General features: G+C 44.6%; 1 protein-coding gene and 1 pseudogene across 2 annotated transcripts; both read left to right on the top strand.

The window, feature by feature from the left end:
* Nucleotides 1-2,390: 2,390 nt before the first annotated feature.
* Nucleotides 2,391-6,987, top strand: LOC133040013 (succinate dehydrogenase [ubiquinone] cytochrome b small subunit, mitochondrial-like; annotated as a pseudogene).
* Nucleotides 6,988-12,953: 5,966 nt separating this feature from the next.
* Nucleotides 12,954-17,128, top strand: TEKT2 (tektin 2). Of its 2 annotated transcripts, none has more exons than XM_061120095.1 (10): nucleotides 12,954-13,018; nucleotides 14,246-14,453; nucleotides 14,538-14,663; nucleotides 14,853-15,058; nucleotides 15,584-15,727; nucleotides 15,803-15,917; nucleotides 16,082-16,189; nucleotides 16,304-16,447; nucleotides 16,624-16,703; nucleotides 16,875-17,128. In XM_061120095.1, the coding sequence occupies exons 2-10, from the start codon at nucleotides 14,298-14,300 to the stop codon at nucleotides 17,086-17,088; spliced, it is 1,293 nt and encodes a 430-aa protein (XP_060976078.1). In that variant the 5' UTR covers nucleotides 12,954-13,018; nucleotides 14,246-14,297; the 3' UTR covers nucleotides 17,089-17,128. The 2 variants fall into 2 exon arrangements, with proteins under 2 accessions (XP_060976078.1, XP_060976077.1); XM_061120094.1 differs by lacking the exon at nucleotides 12,954-13,018 and adding an exon at nucleotides 13,699-14,026.
* Nucleotides 17,129-17,208: the final 80 nt, after the last annotated feature.

Here is a 17,208-nt window from a genome sequence, read left to right as displayed (position 1 = left end):
AACTGATTCTGACATGTCATCTTAAATATATAAAAATTATATTAAATGAATACTTAAGACTGTTATGTCCTCTTAATTTGCATATTATTTCAGACCTTAGTTCTGTAGATATATCTCTCACCTATATGCCTCTTAGTGTGTGCAAAGTTCCATATTAAAATTTTTTTAATTCATTTTGTAGTCAAATCTGAACTATAAAGGAGAAAGCAAAATAAATTTCAAATACCAGAACTTTTAGAAGATCACAACTGGAAAAAGATGGTTGAGAACCTGTTGCCTTTGAGGGTAGTGAAAGTGTTCGTGGCTCAGTCGGGTCCGACTCTTTGCACCCCCATGGACTGTAGCCCACCAGCCTCCTCTGTCCATGGAATTCTCCAGGTGAGAATACTGGTGTGGGTAACCGTTCCCTTCCCCAGGGAATCTTAAAGGCCTCTGAAACTTGAGCTAAGACTTGGAGTTTAGTCAGCTCTACCACTAATTTGCTCTGTGTCCTTAAGGCAATTCCCTTAATCTCTTCGTGCCTAGGTTCTTGTAAAATGGTATTGATAATACCTGCCCTCACCTCCCTCACAACGTAGTTCTAAGAATAGGATGATGTTTGTGACAGTGCTTGAGTTCTCGAAAAGAAAAGCGATTCAGAGGTTCAAGATGAAAGAATATTGTTGTATGAAGTGTTCATTTCCAGTTTGCCCCTATGAAAGTATCTTTAGTTACCACCCTGGATCATTTTACCAAACAAAGGTAAGAGAAACTGAGGCTTTATCATGGTATGGTGTTCGCCTCCAAACGTATCCTGTTCCCTTTCTCCCCTGCTAGCTGTCGCACAGGTTGAATTTTTCTTTATAATCATTTTCGGGAAAAGCGCAACTCCAAAAACCAGACTCCTTTTAGTGGTGCTATGGCAGCTGTGATTGTATTTTGAGTTAGTTAATGTGATGAAACCATCAGATAATCAAAAATTAACTAACTTTGCCTTTTGCCTTCAGGCATTTTTGCTGTGGATTGGCATCAGAGGCTGTTGTTGTACAAACCAGATAGTTATCCATTTGTTATCCCTTTGTTTCTTGAAGATTTTTTTGTACCTTTTTTTGGAGTAGGGGGTTAGGTTTTAAGAAGGAAAGTGTGCTGCTTTCACTTAACACTTCACAGAGTTGACCTTGCTTTCCAATCACCATGTACCTGTAAAAAATCATATTAAAAGGGTTTTGTCTTCATTTAAATTAAGTTCTAGTATCTGCCGGTGATTTTAGGCAGCCTGTTGGTGTCTGACCCAGTTATCTTTATGGATTGTGGGCAGAACCTTACATTTTTACAGACTTACCTACTTTCCTGGGGGGAAGGGGCTCCTGTTTCTAGGAAAAAAACAAAGGGCACATCACCACAGGTTGTATAAGCAATTCCTTTGCTTGTTTGTTTTGTTAAGAAATAAAGGATGCATTTGAGGTACACAGGGTATGAATGCATTCAACATTTATTTTCTATCTCTAGAGATGCTGATCTCCCCGTCCTGCAGGCAGTTTGAGCTTTTAGCTCATCACTAACATGGGTGATATCTGCCTTAGTTTTATAGGATAATAAAAATCACAAGTACTGAAAAGTTGGGGAGGTTCATGCTTGGAAAATGAACAAAAAAAAATCCACCTTGCTGGGTGAGATAGCTGAGAACATTGGATATTTCAGGAATACTTTTCAACAGTTTTTGCTATAATGTGTAGCTTTAATGTCTGTCTTCAGTTATAGACCCCTGAAAGTATTACTGTATCTTGTGAATAAAGATCATTCTTGTGGACTATATGGATGCATTCATAGGCTGTGGGAAGCAGTGGTGTGTGTGTGTCCGTGTGTGTGTAAATATTCTATGTTTATAACACTGTGTAGTACATAAGTTTATATAGAAAAAATGTGTTTCTTTAATGTTTTGGGGGACTAAAATTGTAATATAACCATTCCAGTGTAATCTGACCAGTCACTCTAGAGAACATTTATACTACACACAGATACACACCCCTAAAGCGTGGCTAACTGCTCCCACTTTAGATAATTGCTGCTTTTTTTAAAACCCAAAATAATGGAGGAAGAAATAGCACTCTTTTTAAAGGGGCTTTTCTGAAAAGTAAAATGTAAATATAGGACATGTGGGGAGGGTGGGGCCACCTGCAGATGTCCTGCAGAGGGACAAATAGCCTTTTAAATTTTACTTTTTAACCATCTTAACCGTGTGTGCCTATTTGTACTGCAGATGTGAAATATTTGGGGGGGTTAATATCAGTATGTTTTGAAACTGAATTATTACATAAAATCAGAGTAACCTCTTTCTCCATCCTCCTTTTCCACACTGACTATTCTTGCCAAATATTTCTACCGAAACCAAGTTTCAGCATGGTAAAACGATGGACACTCAAGCCTCCTTCTTCATCTTCCCTAATCCTGTCTTACGCCCAGTCCGGCCTTATATTTTTTTGTTGGCTTTTCATAAGTAAGAACAATTTACTGTAGTTTATAGAGACTGCAGAATTTCAAAATGTTTATAAGCCTTCCTTTGTTAATGTTCGGTTACACAGTCACATTAGTTAAAACAGTGGAGTCAGTGGAGTGAGTCTGAGTTCGTAATATGCTGTAAGATAAAATCTTGACTGATATTAAACTTGACGGCTGCATTTTATTAAGAGGAAATTGGATTACATTGTGGGTGGGAGCTAATCTATGATATATATGTAATCACTGTATAATTAGAAACACCAAATGTTGAGTCCTATCACTGTGTACTTGGGGGCCAGGCTTTGGAAATGGTTGTCATTTTAATTCCTTGAAGACTGTATGTCATTAAGACGAGCAGAAGGCAAATAAAGTTTTTAAACAAAAATGCTTTGGGGGGGGTATTTAAATTATGTTCCCCCCAAAAATCTTTACTACAAAAAACCTAAGGTTGAGATTGAGACGCTTCAAGCCGCTTTTTAAGCAGTTCAGTCACTTACAATATTTTATGTTAAAGAAATTGTCATAATTCTTTCTGAGCCAAACTGTCACTAAAGTGTCCTGTGACAGAACCACTCCTCTTTTTTCTGCCATTCTGTGTATTGGAAGAGTTCTATGTTGTATTTGTTTTTAATCCTTGATTTTAAAATATTAATGGTTTTAGTGTTGCTTAGCATCAGTTTGAAGTGTAACTTTCACTAATAACTGCAATAAAAAGAAAAGCTTTGCTCCAAACTTTCTGTTGGTGTGTGTTCATCATTACTGCACTTCAGACTTGGGAGTTAGTTGTGAAAGAGTAAAAAGAATTTAGGCTTTAAGGATCATAAAGTCCTGGATTCTAGAGAAGTTCTTTGATGCTTCTAAATAATAGTAGGGCTGTTGGGATATTTAATGAGTTAATAGTTGGAAAGTACTTAATAGTGCTGGGCATGCAGATGGAACTCAGGGTTTAAAGAGGTTCTCCCTGGGGACTTTCCCGATGGTCCGGTGGCTAAGACTGTGCTTCCACTGCAAGGGGCACTCAGGTTTGATCCCTGGTCAGGGAAGTTATGCATGTCAAAAAAAAAAAAAAAAAACTCTTATGGGTTTGGGGCTCCTTGGGGGGGGGGAGAAATAAAGTGATGTAAAATACAGTTAAACAACTTTCTCCCCCATCTAAATAAGACATTGGGTCTCTTAGACTGTCCTTCCTTTACTTAAATAACAGACACTGGGTGGGGTGGAAAGAGGAGTAAGCCAGGAGTCAGGCTTGCAAACTGCCAAGCGGTGAAAGAACTCAAGAATAGGTAGGAAAAACAGAAACAGAAATGAATTGGAGAAATCTTCACAGGCCCAGAAGTGGATACACAGCCCAGGTGTGATACGCAAGACAACACTGGACTAAAATTTTGAAAAACAGCTCTCAACAGTCACGACTGCATGACCTCAGCTATATTACTTCTCATTTCATAATTGAAGTTAATAGACTAAACTCAGAGGTCTCAAGCTGGCCGCCAGTTTCAGTCTGCAAATAATTTTTGTTCGGTGTTGAAAACATTTTTATTGGTTGCTAACATTTAAAAGCTGGTGATGGAGAGAGAAGCCTGGTGTGCTGTAGTCTATGGGGCCGCAGAGTCAGACACAACTGAGCGACTGAACTGACTGAACGTTTAAAAAATCAGAAGAGCTCACATAAAAATCCCTTCAAACGTTAAGTGATTCATCACTTTCACTATTGCTTCAGAGCCCCTTCACAGCTGCCACGAGGGGAAGCTCAGGGGTGGCTGACGCCTTTGGACGGAGCGGACTCCACAGCCCCCATCGCTCTTTGCCCAGGCTGCACGGGGCAAATGCTTGACTCGAAAGAACCCTAGCAGGACCTGAGGCCTCCAACCAAGCAGGAATCCCTGTAAGAATGAGCTCCTTACCTAGGAGGAACTCATTACTTTGAAGGATTCCAACCTAAATATTACCGATTTGTCCCTTCTTTATCTGTTTACCCTATTTATGTTCTCCAGAACATCAGAGAATTCAGTCTGATGCCATCTTGCTATTATGTATCCTGCACCCCAGGCTTCCCCCACCTCCATGTCCCCAGACTCTGTGCAACCCTAACAATACCGTTTGTGTTCTTGGAGGATCTTGTTACTGATGCTGAAGAGGCACTGGTTATCTTAACTAACATGCTGATGGGCTGAATTTTTTTAACTATGTGTGTTAGCTGTTAAGTTTGACAAATAGAAGAGAATCACTCTAATGTCAGTCTTGCCCCATAACCACTGATACAAGTTCAGAACACATCAATAACTATACCCAGATTCATACACTTAAATGGGGGAAAATATGTGTAACAGTGATGCTAAGGCATGCTCTGATAAGTCAGGCTGTACTAAACATAGTGAGAAAGTGAAAGTGTAGTCACGCAGTTGTGTCCAACTCTTTGCGACCTCATGGACTGTAGCCCTCCAGACTCCTCTGTCCATGGAATTCTCCAGGCAAGAATACTGGAGTGGGTAGCCGTTCCCTTCTCCAGGGGATCTTCCTGACACAGGGTTTGAACCCGAGTCTCCTGCCTTGCAGGCAGATGCAGATTCTTTACCGTCGAGCCACCAGAGAAGCCTGGTAGCATACACAGTTGTACCAGAAAATCATGATGGTTATCTCGGCAGACAGTAATCAACCAATTGCTCTGATTGATTAATAAGACATGCTGAACTGGACGCAGAACAAGTCACCAATTCTATTACAACCCAGCTGTTTGAAACTTTCTTCAGAGAAAAGGGTGCTCAGAGCACTACAGTAAGACATACAGAAGTGAGGTGGTCGTCTAAGGAAAATTCCAAGGTGGTTTTTCATTTTTGGAAGGGGGCAGTACATCTTGAACTCTTAAGTTCTCATAGTTTCCATGTTTCAGTCCTTTGCTCATTTGACAAATTCTTTGGCTGCTGAGACTTGCACAGCTTGCAGCTGCTTTAAGGAAATTAATTAGGTTAACCTGTTAGTGCCAAGAGAGGACAGGATCATTTTTACAATGTTTGATAAAATGTTTCTATCATAAAGGACTGGAATCTTTAGTTTTTATCTGTTGAAAAAAAGATGGCTATTTTCCTACTTTGTCACTTTTGTTACTTCTATGATTTCTACAATCTATAAAGATCTTTGCAATGCCTTTATAGAGCAGCACTTTTCTTATACTATTCTTCACTAAAATATTTTCCTTTAAGAAAAATGCTTAGTTCACTTATTTAAAAAGAAAAGCAGACATATTCATGGCTTATGAATTATGAAACTTTATATGATTGATTCTCAGCTGAAACAAATTATTAATAGACTTTTTTGCTAACTGACCTCAGAAACAGCACAGTTCAAAGGTACTTGCAACTGCTAACTGTACAGTATTACTCTTTACTGCAGCATAAAGTACTCTTTACTGGTAGATGGAATTTGCACATTATGTTGCAAAAACTAAAAACCAAAAACATCGGAATAGTGTTGATGCTTTACTAAACAGGATTTCAGTCATAACCGTCATTTCGATGGTTTTCATTTGTAATTTTTTTTTTTGGCTGTGCTGGGTCTGTGTTGCTGCATAGGCTTTTCTCTAGCTGCATTGCAAGAGCTTCTCATTGAGGAGGCTTCTCGTATTGTGGTTCACAGGCTCTAGGGTGTGTGGGCTTCAATAGTTGTAGCACATAGGTTCAGTAGTTGTGGTTCCCTGGCTCTAGAGAACAGGGACTTAGTTGCTCTGTGGCATGTGGGCTCTTCCCAGACCAGGGATCAAACTCATGTCTCCTGCATTGGCAGGTGGATTCTTCACCACTGAGCCACCAGGGAAGCCCCACTTGTAATATTTTTATACAAATGTAAAATTAAGGTTGCCGAATCATTTTATTAGTTTAACTTTTCTAATTTATTTTTGTCCTCTTACAAAGATTTTAGGTTATAAAAATTTGCCATTTGTGGTATTCCCTTGAATAGTATTTTTTACTGTATTGGAAGATGTGTTTTAAATCTTTAATTAAAAAGTATCACTAGTATCTATGTTAAGACCCTTTAAAGGAGCGACAGCGCGACTCTCTGGTGGCCGAGTGTCCTCTGTGGTGCCTGAGGGGGACAGGCTCTGCTCCTCCAAACACCAGTGGTCAGACCCAGGCATATCCCAGTGTTTCTCCAGGACTGACCACCTCTAGGATGGTGTGTGGGATACAGGCTGTTCACCCAACACGTGGCCACCATTCTGGATTCAAGGTTGCAACTCTCCACTGGACTGGTGAGAGGGTTGTCAGTGTTTTGCCCCAGGCCTACTTCCAGCAGCATATTTGAGTCCTTGCTCTGGGATGGACTGGCTGCACCCTCCCTCTTCACAGTCACTGGGGCATTGGGCAAGTTGTGACTATGTTCCAGTGGAGGCATCACAGGAAGCTGCCACAGCAGGCTTTTGGGCCCTCAACTTTCACATTTGCAGGGCTTTGTCATTTCAACCATCATGGTGTGGGCATCTATAAAGTCATGGCTATGCTATGGAACCCCTGACCTTTTAGACTTAATACCTTGAGAACTGATTGTACACCTCCTCTGCTCTGTTATGCTCTTCAACTCAACAATAAGAAGGCAATAACAGATAAAAGTCCATTAGTGAGACAAATTTCTCTGAATCACCTGATTTTTTTTTCAACCTGGTTATTTTGTAACTTTTAAAAATGCATTATTATTGGCAGCACTGGGTCTTTGTTGCTGTGATCAGGCTTTCTCTAGTTACATTGCATGAGCTTCTGATTTCAGTGGCTTCTCTTGTGGAGTGTGGGCTCAGTAGTGGCACATGGGCTTAGTTACTCAGTGACATGTGGGATCTACCCGAAACAGGGATTGAACCAGTGTCCCATGCTTTGGCAGGCAGATTATTAACCACTGGACTAAAACCTGGTGATTTTTTTTTTTAAGTGTCTCTTTAAAATAAAAAAATGTATTTATTTGGCCACATTGGGTCTTAGTTGCAGAACACAGAATCTTCGTTGCCTCATGCGGAATCTGTTGTGGTGCGTGGACTCTCTAGTTATAGCACATGAGCTCAGCAATCGTGGTGTGTGGGCTCAGTTGCCTGAGACCTGTAGGATCTTAGTTCCCCAATCAAGGATTGAACCCGTATCCCCTGCATTGCAAGGTGAATTCTTTACCACTGGACCACCACAGAGGTCTTCCTGCTTGTTTTTAGACTATAATCTTTGAAGAAAGATTTGAGAGGAATTGTAACCAAGAAATGGTCAGACTGAGTTCTGTATGCTGGGGAGTTATTGGGGTATCTCTCAGCTTCTCATAAGACTCACAGTATAACTAAAGGTTACATACGAGCCTTTGCCTTTTAATTTATCAAACTTTTAAAGGGAATTCAGCTTTATTACTCTCAGTATCTGATCAGCCTTCAATACTTGTCCTAGGATGGTAGAGAAAGGGAAAGACTGTTAATTCAAGAGTAAAGACTTCCTCCAACTAATAAAAATAAATGGGAAAAAAAGTAAAAAATAATAAAATTTAAAAAAAAAAAGAGTAAAGACTTTGCAAAAAGTTAGGCAGTGTTTAGTTTTTGCAAACTTCCCAGCCCTGTTCAGTTGATACTAGTTACTGATAGTTACATGTCCAAGGGAAATTTTAAAATTAGAAATGCTGATATTTCACATCACTGATTTCTAAATCCTAGGAAGAAGAGCCTAGAGATTTTCTGAATACTTTGAATATACAGAAGTTTCATGTAGGGAAGAGGTCCCTTTAGATATGTTTCAAATTGTTACAGATGCTAAACCAAGACTTAATCCTCAAATGTGTTTACTTGCCCTAAAATAATCTGTCCACCAATATAAAATTATAAGTAATAAGTTGTTGTTCCCTCACTGTAGGAATCTCTAATGTGAAGATGAATTCGATGACGATAAAGTCTTTTTTTTTTTTTTTTCATATTTATTTATTTATTTATATCACTGAACCAGTCTTATTCAAGGCAGGCATGACTTGGCAGTTGCCGGTAGCATGTGGGATCTTAGTTCCCCAGTCAGGGATTGAACCCGCATAGCTCCCATTGCAAGGCAGGTTCTTAACCACTGGACCACCAGGGAAGGACCCCAATAAAGTCTTTTTAAGAAAACTGCTGTATAATGAAAATTTATTGTACTCCAAAAAAAGACCCTTTTGGTATTAGTTTGAAAATCTGCAGAAATCTTCTCATGTAACTAAATTGTTGTTGCTTGAAAAATATTTTCACAAAGTTCTAACTTTTCTAAAATAGAAATTTCCAGAGGGATGATGAGAGTTCAATAGTAACATACAACTTTGCTGTCATTTGCCAAGATTAATAAACTATTTAGGACTTAACTTTGATTATCTATATAAAATAGAAAAACGGTAAACAGTTAAACAGTGGGGGAGGGGGATCTCCAAATTTGTACTTTGTTTTTCCACTTAAGAGGGTAAAAAGGCTGAAATAGAACCACTTTTAAGATGTTACATTTTACATTTTCTGCATATTGGAAATAACCTGATATTTTAGCATGCCTCCGAACAGAAAAGGATGAATAAAATCATCATTCATCCTCTGAATTGTCTTTATTTTTCCCTTGGATTTAAATTTAATCGAAAACAACCTCACATCAAGACTGAAACAGGAACTACTATTTTGTTAGAAATTGTCCTCTTAAAAGAAAAATGAAAATAATTTACCTGAACCCTTTCCAGTTAAAAAGTAATTAATAATCATGGAGAAATAATCCAGTATTTCATTAGTTTGTAACATCTACAACCATCAAGAAGCACAATAACGTATTTCAAAAAAAAAAAAAATAACGTATTTCAGTAGGAAAGATTTGGGAGATGGAGAACCAAGTAATCTGCCTCTGCACTCTAAAGAAAGATAAGGGAGAAGGAAATGGCAACCCACTCCAGTATTCTTGCCTGGAGAATCCCATGGACAGAGGAGCCTGGCGGGCTACAGTCCATGGGGTTCCAAGAGTCGGACGTGACTTAGCGACTAAACCACCAGAGAAAGACTACCCTCAATTTGACAGCAAGTGACAACTGTCCTTAAGATTTATTTTTTTTTCCCCTGATAGAAAAAGAAAACACTTGGAAAATGAAAACAATAAATTTTCTATTCAAATGTATAAATATATTTTGTGTTTTTTCTTTCAGTCTATTTTTCTATACATGCAGAGGGATAGCTATAGCATTTATATATGTGGGATATATTGTTATTGCTTTGTAACCTTTTTTCAGTTAATATGTTTTCATGTAATTAGAACTACAAAGATCTTTAAATTTTTTTAACTTTTATATTAGAATATAACTGATTAACAATGCTGTGGTAGTTTCAGGCAGACAGCAAAGGGATTCAGCCATGCACGTACATGTATCTATTTTCCCCCAAACTCCCCTGCCAGCCAGGCCGCCACGTCATATTGAGCAGAGCTCCCTGTGCCGTACAGAAGGTCCTTGCTGAAAACTAGAAAAGCTTTTTTAATGTCTACATGATAATATTCTATACTATGGTTAAAACATTGTTTATCCAGACTCCCATGGTTAGCCTTTAACTTGTTGCCAATTTTTTGCTATTATAAATAATGTTGTGATTAAAAAAAGAAAAAAGAAAGATAAGGCTCAGGGAACAACACACTAAGTAAGTTGTGCAAATACACACCTCCAAGAAAGGTAATACAGGTATAACTTCAGTAACTAGATGTGGGGATGGATACCTTATCACGATATTTTTCATATTAGAATGAGATCAACTGACAAAGTATTAATTGAGGGACTTTTAAACATGGTCCTCTTTTGAGAAGAAGTATACACTCTGAGGGTCTTAGTCATTGGAATTCACTAAGTAAGGTAATATATGACATTTACTGGGAGGAGAAAATTGAGAAGAATAGAGAAGATACATACCATAACAGATTTTGAGGGGAAAAAAAAAAAAAAAAACAGCTTGTTATGACCAAGCACCAAGACTATATCTCAATCACTTAAAGAAGTTATGAGTTCATATTCTTCCGCTTCATGTTTTTGTCTTCACATTTAAAAAAAAGAGTTTCTTGCTTCCTTGTTTAACATCTCTAGGATCCTTTTTAATTCATGAGAATTCTGTATGGATAGAAACGATCCTTAAGTCTGAAGAGAGAAAGCAGCCAACTGAAGAAGATGACAACTAGACACACACCAGTCACGGACATGATCTTCCTCCTCACAATGTTCATACGAGAGGTGGCAGCTGTATTTAAGAGCATCATTCCCAGGGTGAGGCACACATAAAACAGAGAAATGATGGACATTTCTGCTACATACTGAAAGATATACATGTCATGAATATAATGTGTCTGTCCTGTGTGAGTTCTGCTTTCAGCGAACGGGGCTCCTTGTATGTGAATCCACATTCCACCAGATAACATCAAGAACACAAAACACAGAGCTAAAACTGCCCAAAAATTTTTGCTAAAAATAAATGTCCTATTCCATTTCTATACATACACAAGTCCACCGATGAGAGTCAATGATATCCCTAACTTGAAGGGATAGTAACAATGTATAGGCTGTCTGGTTCTGAAATTGACCATCCATCTCCCAGTTCTCTCGCCTACCCATGTGAACATGTGGTGCACAGAGATGTCCCTTACTTGGAAATTATAAATGTCATCTGCTGTGAATTTACTTTTAGCAGGAAAATGGAGGACAACTGGACCTCCCTTCACCTGGAGCGTTTCAAAGACCTCAGGGCTTTCATCAAAATCCAGCATAGCAAAAAATACCTTGTTGCTGAATTCACTGGAGAATTGCCAGGAACCTGCCAAGATCTGAAATTCTTCAACAGCAAGTCTGCATGGCTCACATGATCTAAACCTCTGGAGAGCAGTAAACACTGCAATAACAGAATAATTTCTTGGCTTTTCTAATACAAAATGGTTGAACGTGGTAGTATTCATTCTCATCACCCTCTCTCTCTTAGTCCAGTCCATCAGCTGTCTGACCTTTTCTTCTAACACCTTCTTTCCCTGGTCAGGATGTGCCGAAGCCTCAGGAGTCATGAGCATCAAGGCCACCACAGTCAGAGATACGCGCCAAAGCCACCACCATTCTCCCATATTTGTTTACTTCTTCGGGTTACGTTTCCAAATATCTATGCCAAGATCCGATCATTTTCTCTAACAATTAATTTGTCCAGGGGTTTATATTTTTCTGTCTTCATTAATCCTAGTATAAAGAGCTATATCACAAATTTCCATGCATGTCTGGCTTATGAGCCATGTATTAGAGTGTAGAAAATATTCTGTGGAAAAAAATTTTTGTGATTAAAGAAGTCTTGGAAATGTTTCCAACCTGTCTCTGCAGAGTTCCAGACCCACATTTCTGTCTGCTAGACTGCAGTATCGGATCCACGACAATCACCTCAAACTACTCAAAAACGAACCTCATCATCCCCTTGCCTACCAAGCCCTGGGTTCTCTAACCTCTCTTCTCTCTGTGAAGCGGTTCCCCACCAACCGCACCCCGGTCACTCACTGCTGTTTTAAAACTGAGGAGCCCGGTTGGGCTCCTCTCTTATCCTCCATCTATCACACCTGAACTTAGCCTCTGGAGCAGACGGCCTGAGTTTGGATCCGGGCTCTACCACTTAGTCATGTGACGCTGGGCACAGGGTTCCTCACTTCTCTGAACCTGTTTCCTCGCCCGTAAGACGGTGGTGGTCAGAGCACCCACCTCCTAGGATCTAGCTCTCCGAAGAGTAGCCGGCCGGCAAGCTGAGGCTGGCATCCCTGCCACCCTCGTGCCCAGCGCCACCACTAGAGGCAGTGTGGAGTAGTAACTGAGAGAAGATAGACCTGAGGACCAAATTTTCCATCCTCGCCAGACTCGAGTAGCTGGCGAAAATGGGGGTAATGCCTGCCTCACCTATTAGTTTTAACGATCAACATTTTCCAGTGTCTAAAACGGTACTGGCACGGTTGAATTTTTTTCCCCCTTCTCCTTTTTAAAGAAATGGTTGAATTGTGAGCATTGCTACTTCCAAAACCTCAGTGACCTCTCCCGGGGACGTGCTCTCTCCAAATACGATGATCATTCCTTTTATGACGTCAAGCAGATGATGAAATTGTTGGGAAAGGCAGGATCAAAAGAACGTGTGTAAATAGTGTTAAATATATACACATTCTGGAAGGATACCTACTGGGGAGTGAGCCTGAGGATGACTTTGGTACTTTTTTTTTTTCTTTGCCATGTTGGTGGGTGACCTTTATCAAAATAAAAACGGTTAACCTGTCAATGAAGTGAGCGCCGTATCCTGACGCCCTGCCCCTCCTCGCTGTACCTCCCGCAGCACCAGCCCAGCCGCCGGCCCTTTCCTACCCGGAAGGCCTCTGGGCCCCAAAGCCGCAGTCGCCGCCGGGCGGTGGCCAAGCTAAACAGGCGGGCGGAGCCGAACGGCGCGCGGTTGCCTAGCAACCGGGGTGCATAGCAACCGGGGTGCATAGCAACCGGGGGCGCTTAACAGAGGAGCTGGCCAAGGGAGGCGGAAGTGCGAGCGGGGAAGGAGGTGAGGGGACCAGGGGACCGGGCTGGCGGGGGCGGGGTGATCACACCAGGGCCGAACTCCCTCCCGCTCCTTTCTTCGTGCCGGGGTAGTAATACAAACTAAAGATGACTATCCTGGAAGAGGACGGGAGGGGTTGGGGTGGGAACCGGACAGAGCCCGGCTCCTCCCAGTGGGCATCCCTCACTGCCCCCGTCTCCTCCTCCGCCTCCAGTAGAGGGCGGAGAGAGGGAACGTGACGGCGAGGTGGGGAGGGGACCAGCGCCCCCACCCCCAATTCCCTAGAGCCAACTTGTAGCCCCCGGCGAAATTAGCCTGTCTTTTCCAGACGGAGAACAGGGCTCCTTCTCTTCGATCCCTCAGGATCTTGTCCCAAACCTACAGCAGGGAAAGAAAAGAAAATCCACAGGACTTGGTTACTGCAAGTAGGGGTGGAAATTGGATTAGGTATATTTTTCCTGCTACCCAGGGCTTCCCTGGGCGGCTCAGACGGTAAAGAATCCGCCCGAATGCAGGAGACGCCGAGTTTGGCGCCTGGGTGGGGAAGATCCCCTGGAGAGGGAATGGCTGCCCACTCCAGTATTCTTGTCTGGAGAATTCCATGGATAGAACATCCTGGCGGGCTACAGTCCATGGGGTCGCAAAGAGTGGGACATGACTGAGCGACTAACACTAGGGCTTCCCTGGTGGTTCAGCCGTAAAGAATCAGCCTTCCAGTGCAGGAGAGGCAAGTTCAATTCCTGGGTCGGGAAGATCCCCTGGAGAAGGAAATGGCAACCCACTCCAACATTCTTGCCTGGGAAACCCCACGGACTAAGGGCTAAAGTCCATGGGGTTGCAAAGATTCAGACCAGACTTAGCGGCTAAACAGCAACAATTCCTGCTAAACAACAACGATTCCTGCTAACCACCCTCTCTGCCAGCCCTACTAAGCACTTGGTCTAACATATACACCCAGAGAGACCCCATTATCCCCTTTCACCTGCTTCAGGGTGAAGGTGCCCCAGTAAGGTAAGTGTGCCACAGTTTGTGTCTGTGGGTGGATGGGTGGGAGGAAACTTAGTTAATGCCTCAAACAAAGTTGAATGTAGGGAGAGCTGTTCCCAAGCAGGCTTCCAGAAGGAAGGGAATTGAAGCAGAATGGACAGGAGCATGTTCTTTAGAGGGGCTGCAGTCCAGGAGAGGCTCTCCTGAGTGGTCTCCTGCCGCCTTGTTTGTCCCCTCCCGCAGAGTTAGGTGTCCTGGAATTGGCCTGGGGGCCTGACCCCTCAGCACCTGCACCATGGCCACGCTGAGCGTCAAGCCCAGCCCACGCTTCCGGTTGCCGGACTGGCAAACCAACAGCTACCTGTTGTCCACCAACGCCGAGCGCCAGCGAGATGCCTCACACCAGATCCGCCAGGAGGCCCGGGTCCTCCGTAACGAGACCAACAACCAGGTTGGGGGTCCGGAGCCCAGCTGGGTGGCAAAGGGGTAGCTCCCAGCCCCCAACAGCCTCTTTATCTGTGTCTGTCTCTTCCAGACCATTTGGGATGAGCATGATAATAGGACGCGGCTGGCAGAGAGGATCGATACTGTCAACCGATGGAAGGAGATGCTGGACAAGTGTCTGACGGATTTAGATGCTGAGATCGACGCCCTGGCACAGGCAGGGAGCCAGGGCAGGGTGCCAGGAGACCCTGCTCAACGACAACCCCCTCTCCTTCCCCTCTTTCGGGTCTGGGTATTTGGTGGCTTGTCCATCTGAGTCACCCCCTGGCCCCTTGGCTAAAGCGGCAATGAGAGCTGCTTCCCAGCGGGATGGCCCCACCAGTCCCCTGTGCCCCCTCTCTTCTAGATGAAAGAGTCAGCGGAGCAAAACCTGCAGGCCAAGAACCTGCCTCTGGATGTGGCCATTGAATGCCTGACCCTGAGGGAGAGTCGGCGGGACATTGATGTGGTGAAGGACCCCGTGGAGGAGGAGCTACATAAAGAGGTGGAGGTCATTGAGGCCACCAAGAAGGCCTTGCAACAGAAGATCAGCCAGGCCTTTGAGAAGCTCTTGTAAGAGAAAGACACGGCATTCTCATGTTCCCCTGCCCTGGGAGGCTGTTTTCAACTCAGAACCTGTGTATCATGGGTAACTAATCACTGGTTCTCAGGCTGCCTTCTGCCCTTGCTGTGCCCACACCAGAAACCACTCACTCGCTGATCGTAGCACTTTTTGCACCACCTGGACATGGTCTCAGAATACTTCTTGTGACACTGCTCTTGGCAGCCGTTATCTATTGATTGGAAACATGAGGGATGAGTCCATTTGCCATCATCCCTGACTTTCTGGGCCCGTGAGCCATGTGGGTGTAGCTATCTGAGTGTGCCCTGTGGGTGTGTACAAGCATTTGAGTCCCCTAATTTTGTCTGTAGGGGGATCATCCAGCTGTGCCTGTCTTTATCTCAACTGCAGCAGCAGCTCCTCTGTCACCTCAGCTTTCCCATCCCTCCCTGTCCCTTCAGTACCAGGGTGGGGGGCTGTGTTCTGGGGCTGCCTTGGAGGGATGGTTCACTGGTCCAGTCTCTTCCGCCCCCCAGCCTCCTGCAGGAAGCCCGACAGCAGCTCAACTCTGACCATCGTGGCAAAATGGAGACCCTGGACATTGACAGAGGCTGCCTCTCTCTCAACCTCACGTCCCCGAACATCTCTCTGAAGATCAATCCCACACGTGTCCCCAGCGGGTAAGAAGGACGTTTCACTCCCTCTCCCTTCCTCCCCGCAGAGGCCATGCTCTTACTATTTCCTGCCGCCTGCAGCTCCACCACACTCCAGCAGTGGGATGACTTCAGTCGGTTCAACAAGGACCGGGGCGAGGCTGAGATGAAAAGGGCCATCGAGCTGAGGGAGGCCATCGCCCTCACTATTGCCGAGGTGAACCCCCCACAACCACCTCGATCCTCCATGGCTAAGAGCTGGCCCCAGCGGGCACTCACAAGCCCTTGTCTTTCGGTCCCTGTCTTATGGCATCCCTCCCCACACCTGAGCGACACCCTCAGGTGGCCAGAGCATATTCCCTGCCTCCTTCCTGTCCTCAGACCAACAACGAACTGGAAGCCCAGAGGGTTGCCACGGAATTCGCCTTCAGGAAGCGGCTGAGGGAGATGGAGAAACTGTACAGTGAGCTCAAGTGGCAAGAGAAGAATGTGAGCCTTCTCCGCGTGGCCTCCTGGGGCACGGACTTCCGGCCGTGAGATGAGCCCTGCCAGGAAGCCCTGGACTGGGTGGCCAGGTGGAGACGGGACGCTCTGTCCCCGCAGACCTTGGAGGAGATTGCCGAGCTGCAGCAGGACATCCGGCACCTGGAGGAGGACCTACGCAGAAAGTTACAGAACCTGAAGCTGTGCCACACCCGCCTAGAGGCCAGGACCTACCGGCCCAACGTGGAACTCTGCAGGGACCAGGTTCGAGGGCACCCCGGAGGGGCACTGGCCTCCTGCTAAGGTTCCTCAGGATGACTCACCCCCTCGTGGAGCAGGGGTGCTGGCGTACGGCGACCCCCCCCCCCTCACCCCCGGGCCCAGGGGCAGGAGTCTAGTATGGCTGACCTGGGACTCCCCACCTGCCCCTCTGCCTCCAGGCACAGTACGGCCTCACCGACGAGGTTCACCAGTTAGAGGCAACCATTGCCACCCTGAAGCAGAAGCTTGCTCAGGCACAGTAGGTCTGGGGAGCGGGCAGGAGGGTCGGGGAGATACTGCCCACCATTGGGGCCCCTGGCTGCCTGCCAGCTTCCCTGCTGGCTTCCTGGCTCACCGCTGGTGAGCTCAGTCAGCCCTGAGTTCTCAGCCTCACGCTGGGGGCAGTGGGCTGTTAATCCCTGCTCCCCAGGGACGCTCTGGACGCCCTGTACAAGCATCTGGCCCAGCTGCAGGCTGACATCGCCTGCAAGGCCAACTCCATGCTGTTGGACACCAAGTGCATGGACACCCGTCGGAAGCTGACCGTGCCTGCCGAGAAGTTTGTGCCCGAGGTGGACACCTTCACCCGAACCACAAACCGCACCCTGAGTCCACTCAAAACCTGCCAGCTGGAGCTGGCCTAGGCAGGGGGCTGAGGGAGGAGAGGAAGGCTGGTTGAAAATGGAAGGGGATGGGGGGAGCGGAGAGAATGAATCTAATAAAGGTCGGGGTTCTCAGTCCAGAGGGTTCTCTGCTTCCCCTGC

The sequence above is a fragment of the Dama dama genome, chromosome 20 (assembly GCF_033118175.1).
Source record: "Dama dama isolate Ldn47 chromosome 20, ASM3311817v1, whole genome shotgun sequence".
Classification (NCBI taxonomy): Eukaryota; Metazoa; Chordata; class Mammalia; order Artiodactyla; family Cervidae; genus Dama; species Dama dama.
The sequence above is the reverse complement of the archived record's forward strand: the minus strand, read 5'-3'. Positions and strand labels throughout refer to the sequence as shown.

Bases quoted from the DNA above. Each gene is read 5' to 3' on its own strand.
- TEKT2 (XM_061120095.1), top strand. From the start codon at position 14,298: ATGGCCACGCTGAGCGTCAAGCCCAGCCCACGCTTCCGGTTGCCGGAC. The intron at 15,918-16,081 runs GTGAACCCCCCA...TCCTGTCCTCAG, and splicing joins TCGCCCTCACTATTGCCGAG to ACCAACAACGAACTGGAAGC. The intron at 16,190-16,303 runs GTGAGCCTTCTC...CTGTCCCCGCAG, and splicing joins TCAAGTGGCAAGAGAAGAAT to ACCTTGGAGGAGATTGCCGA.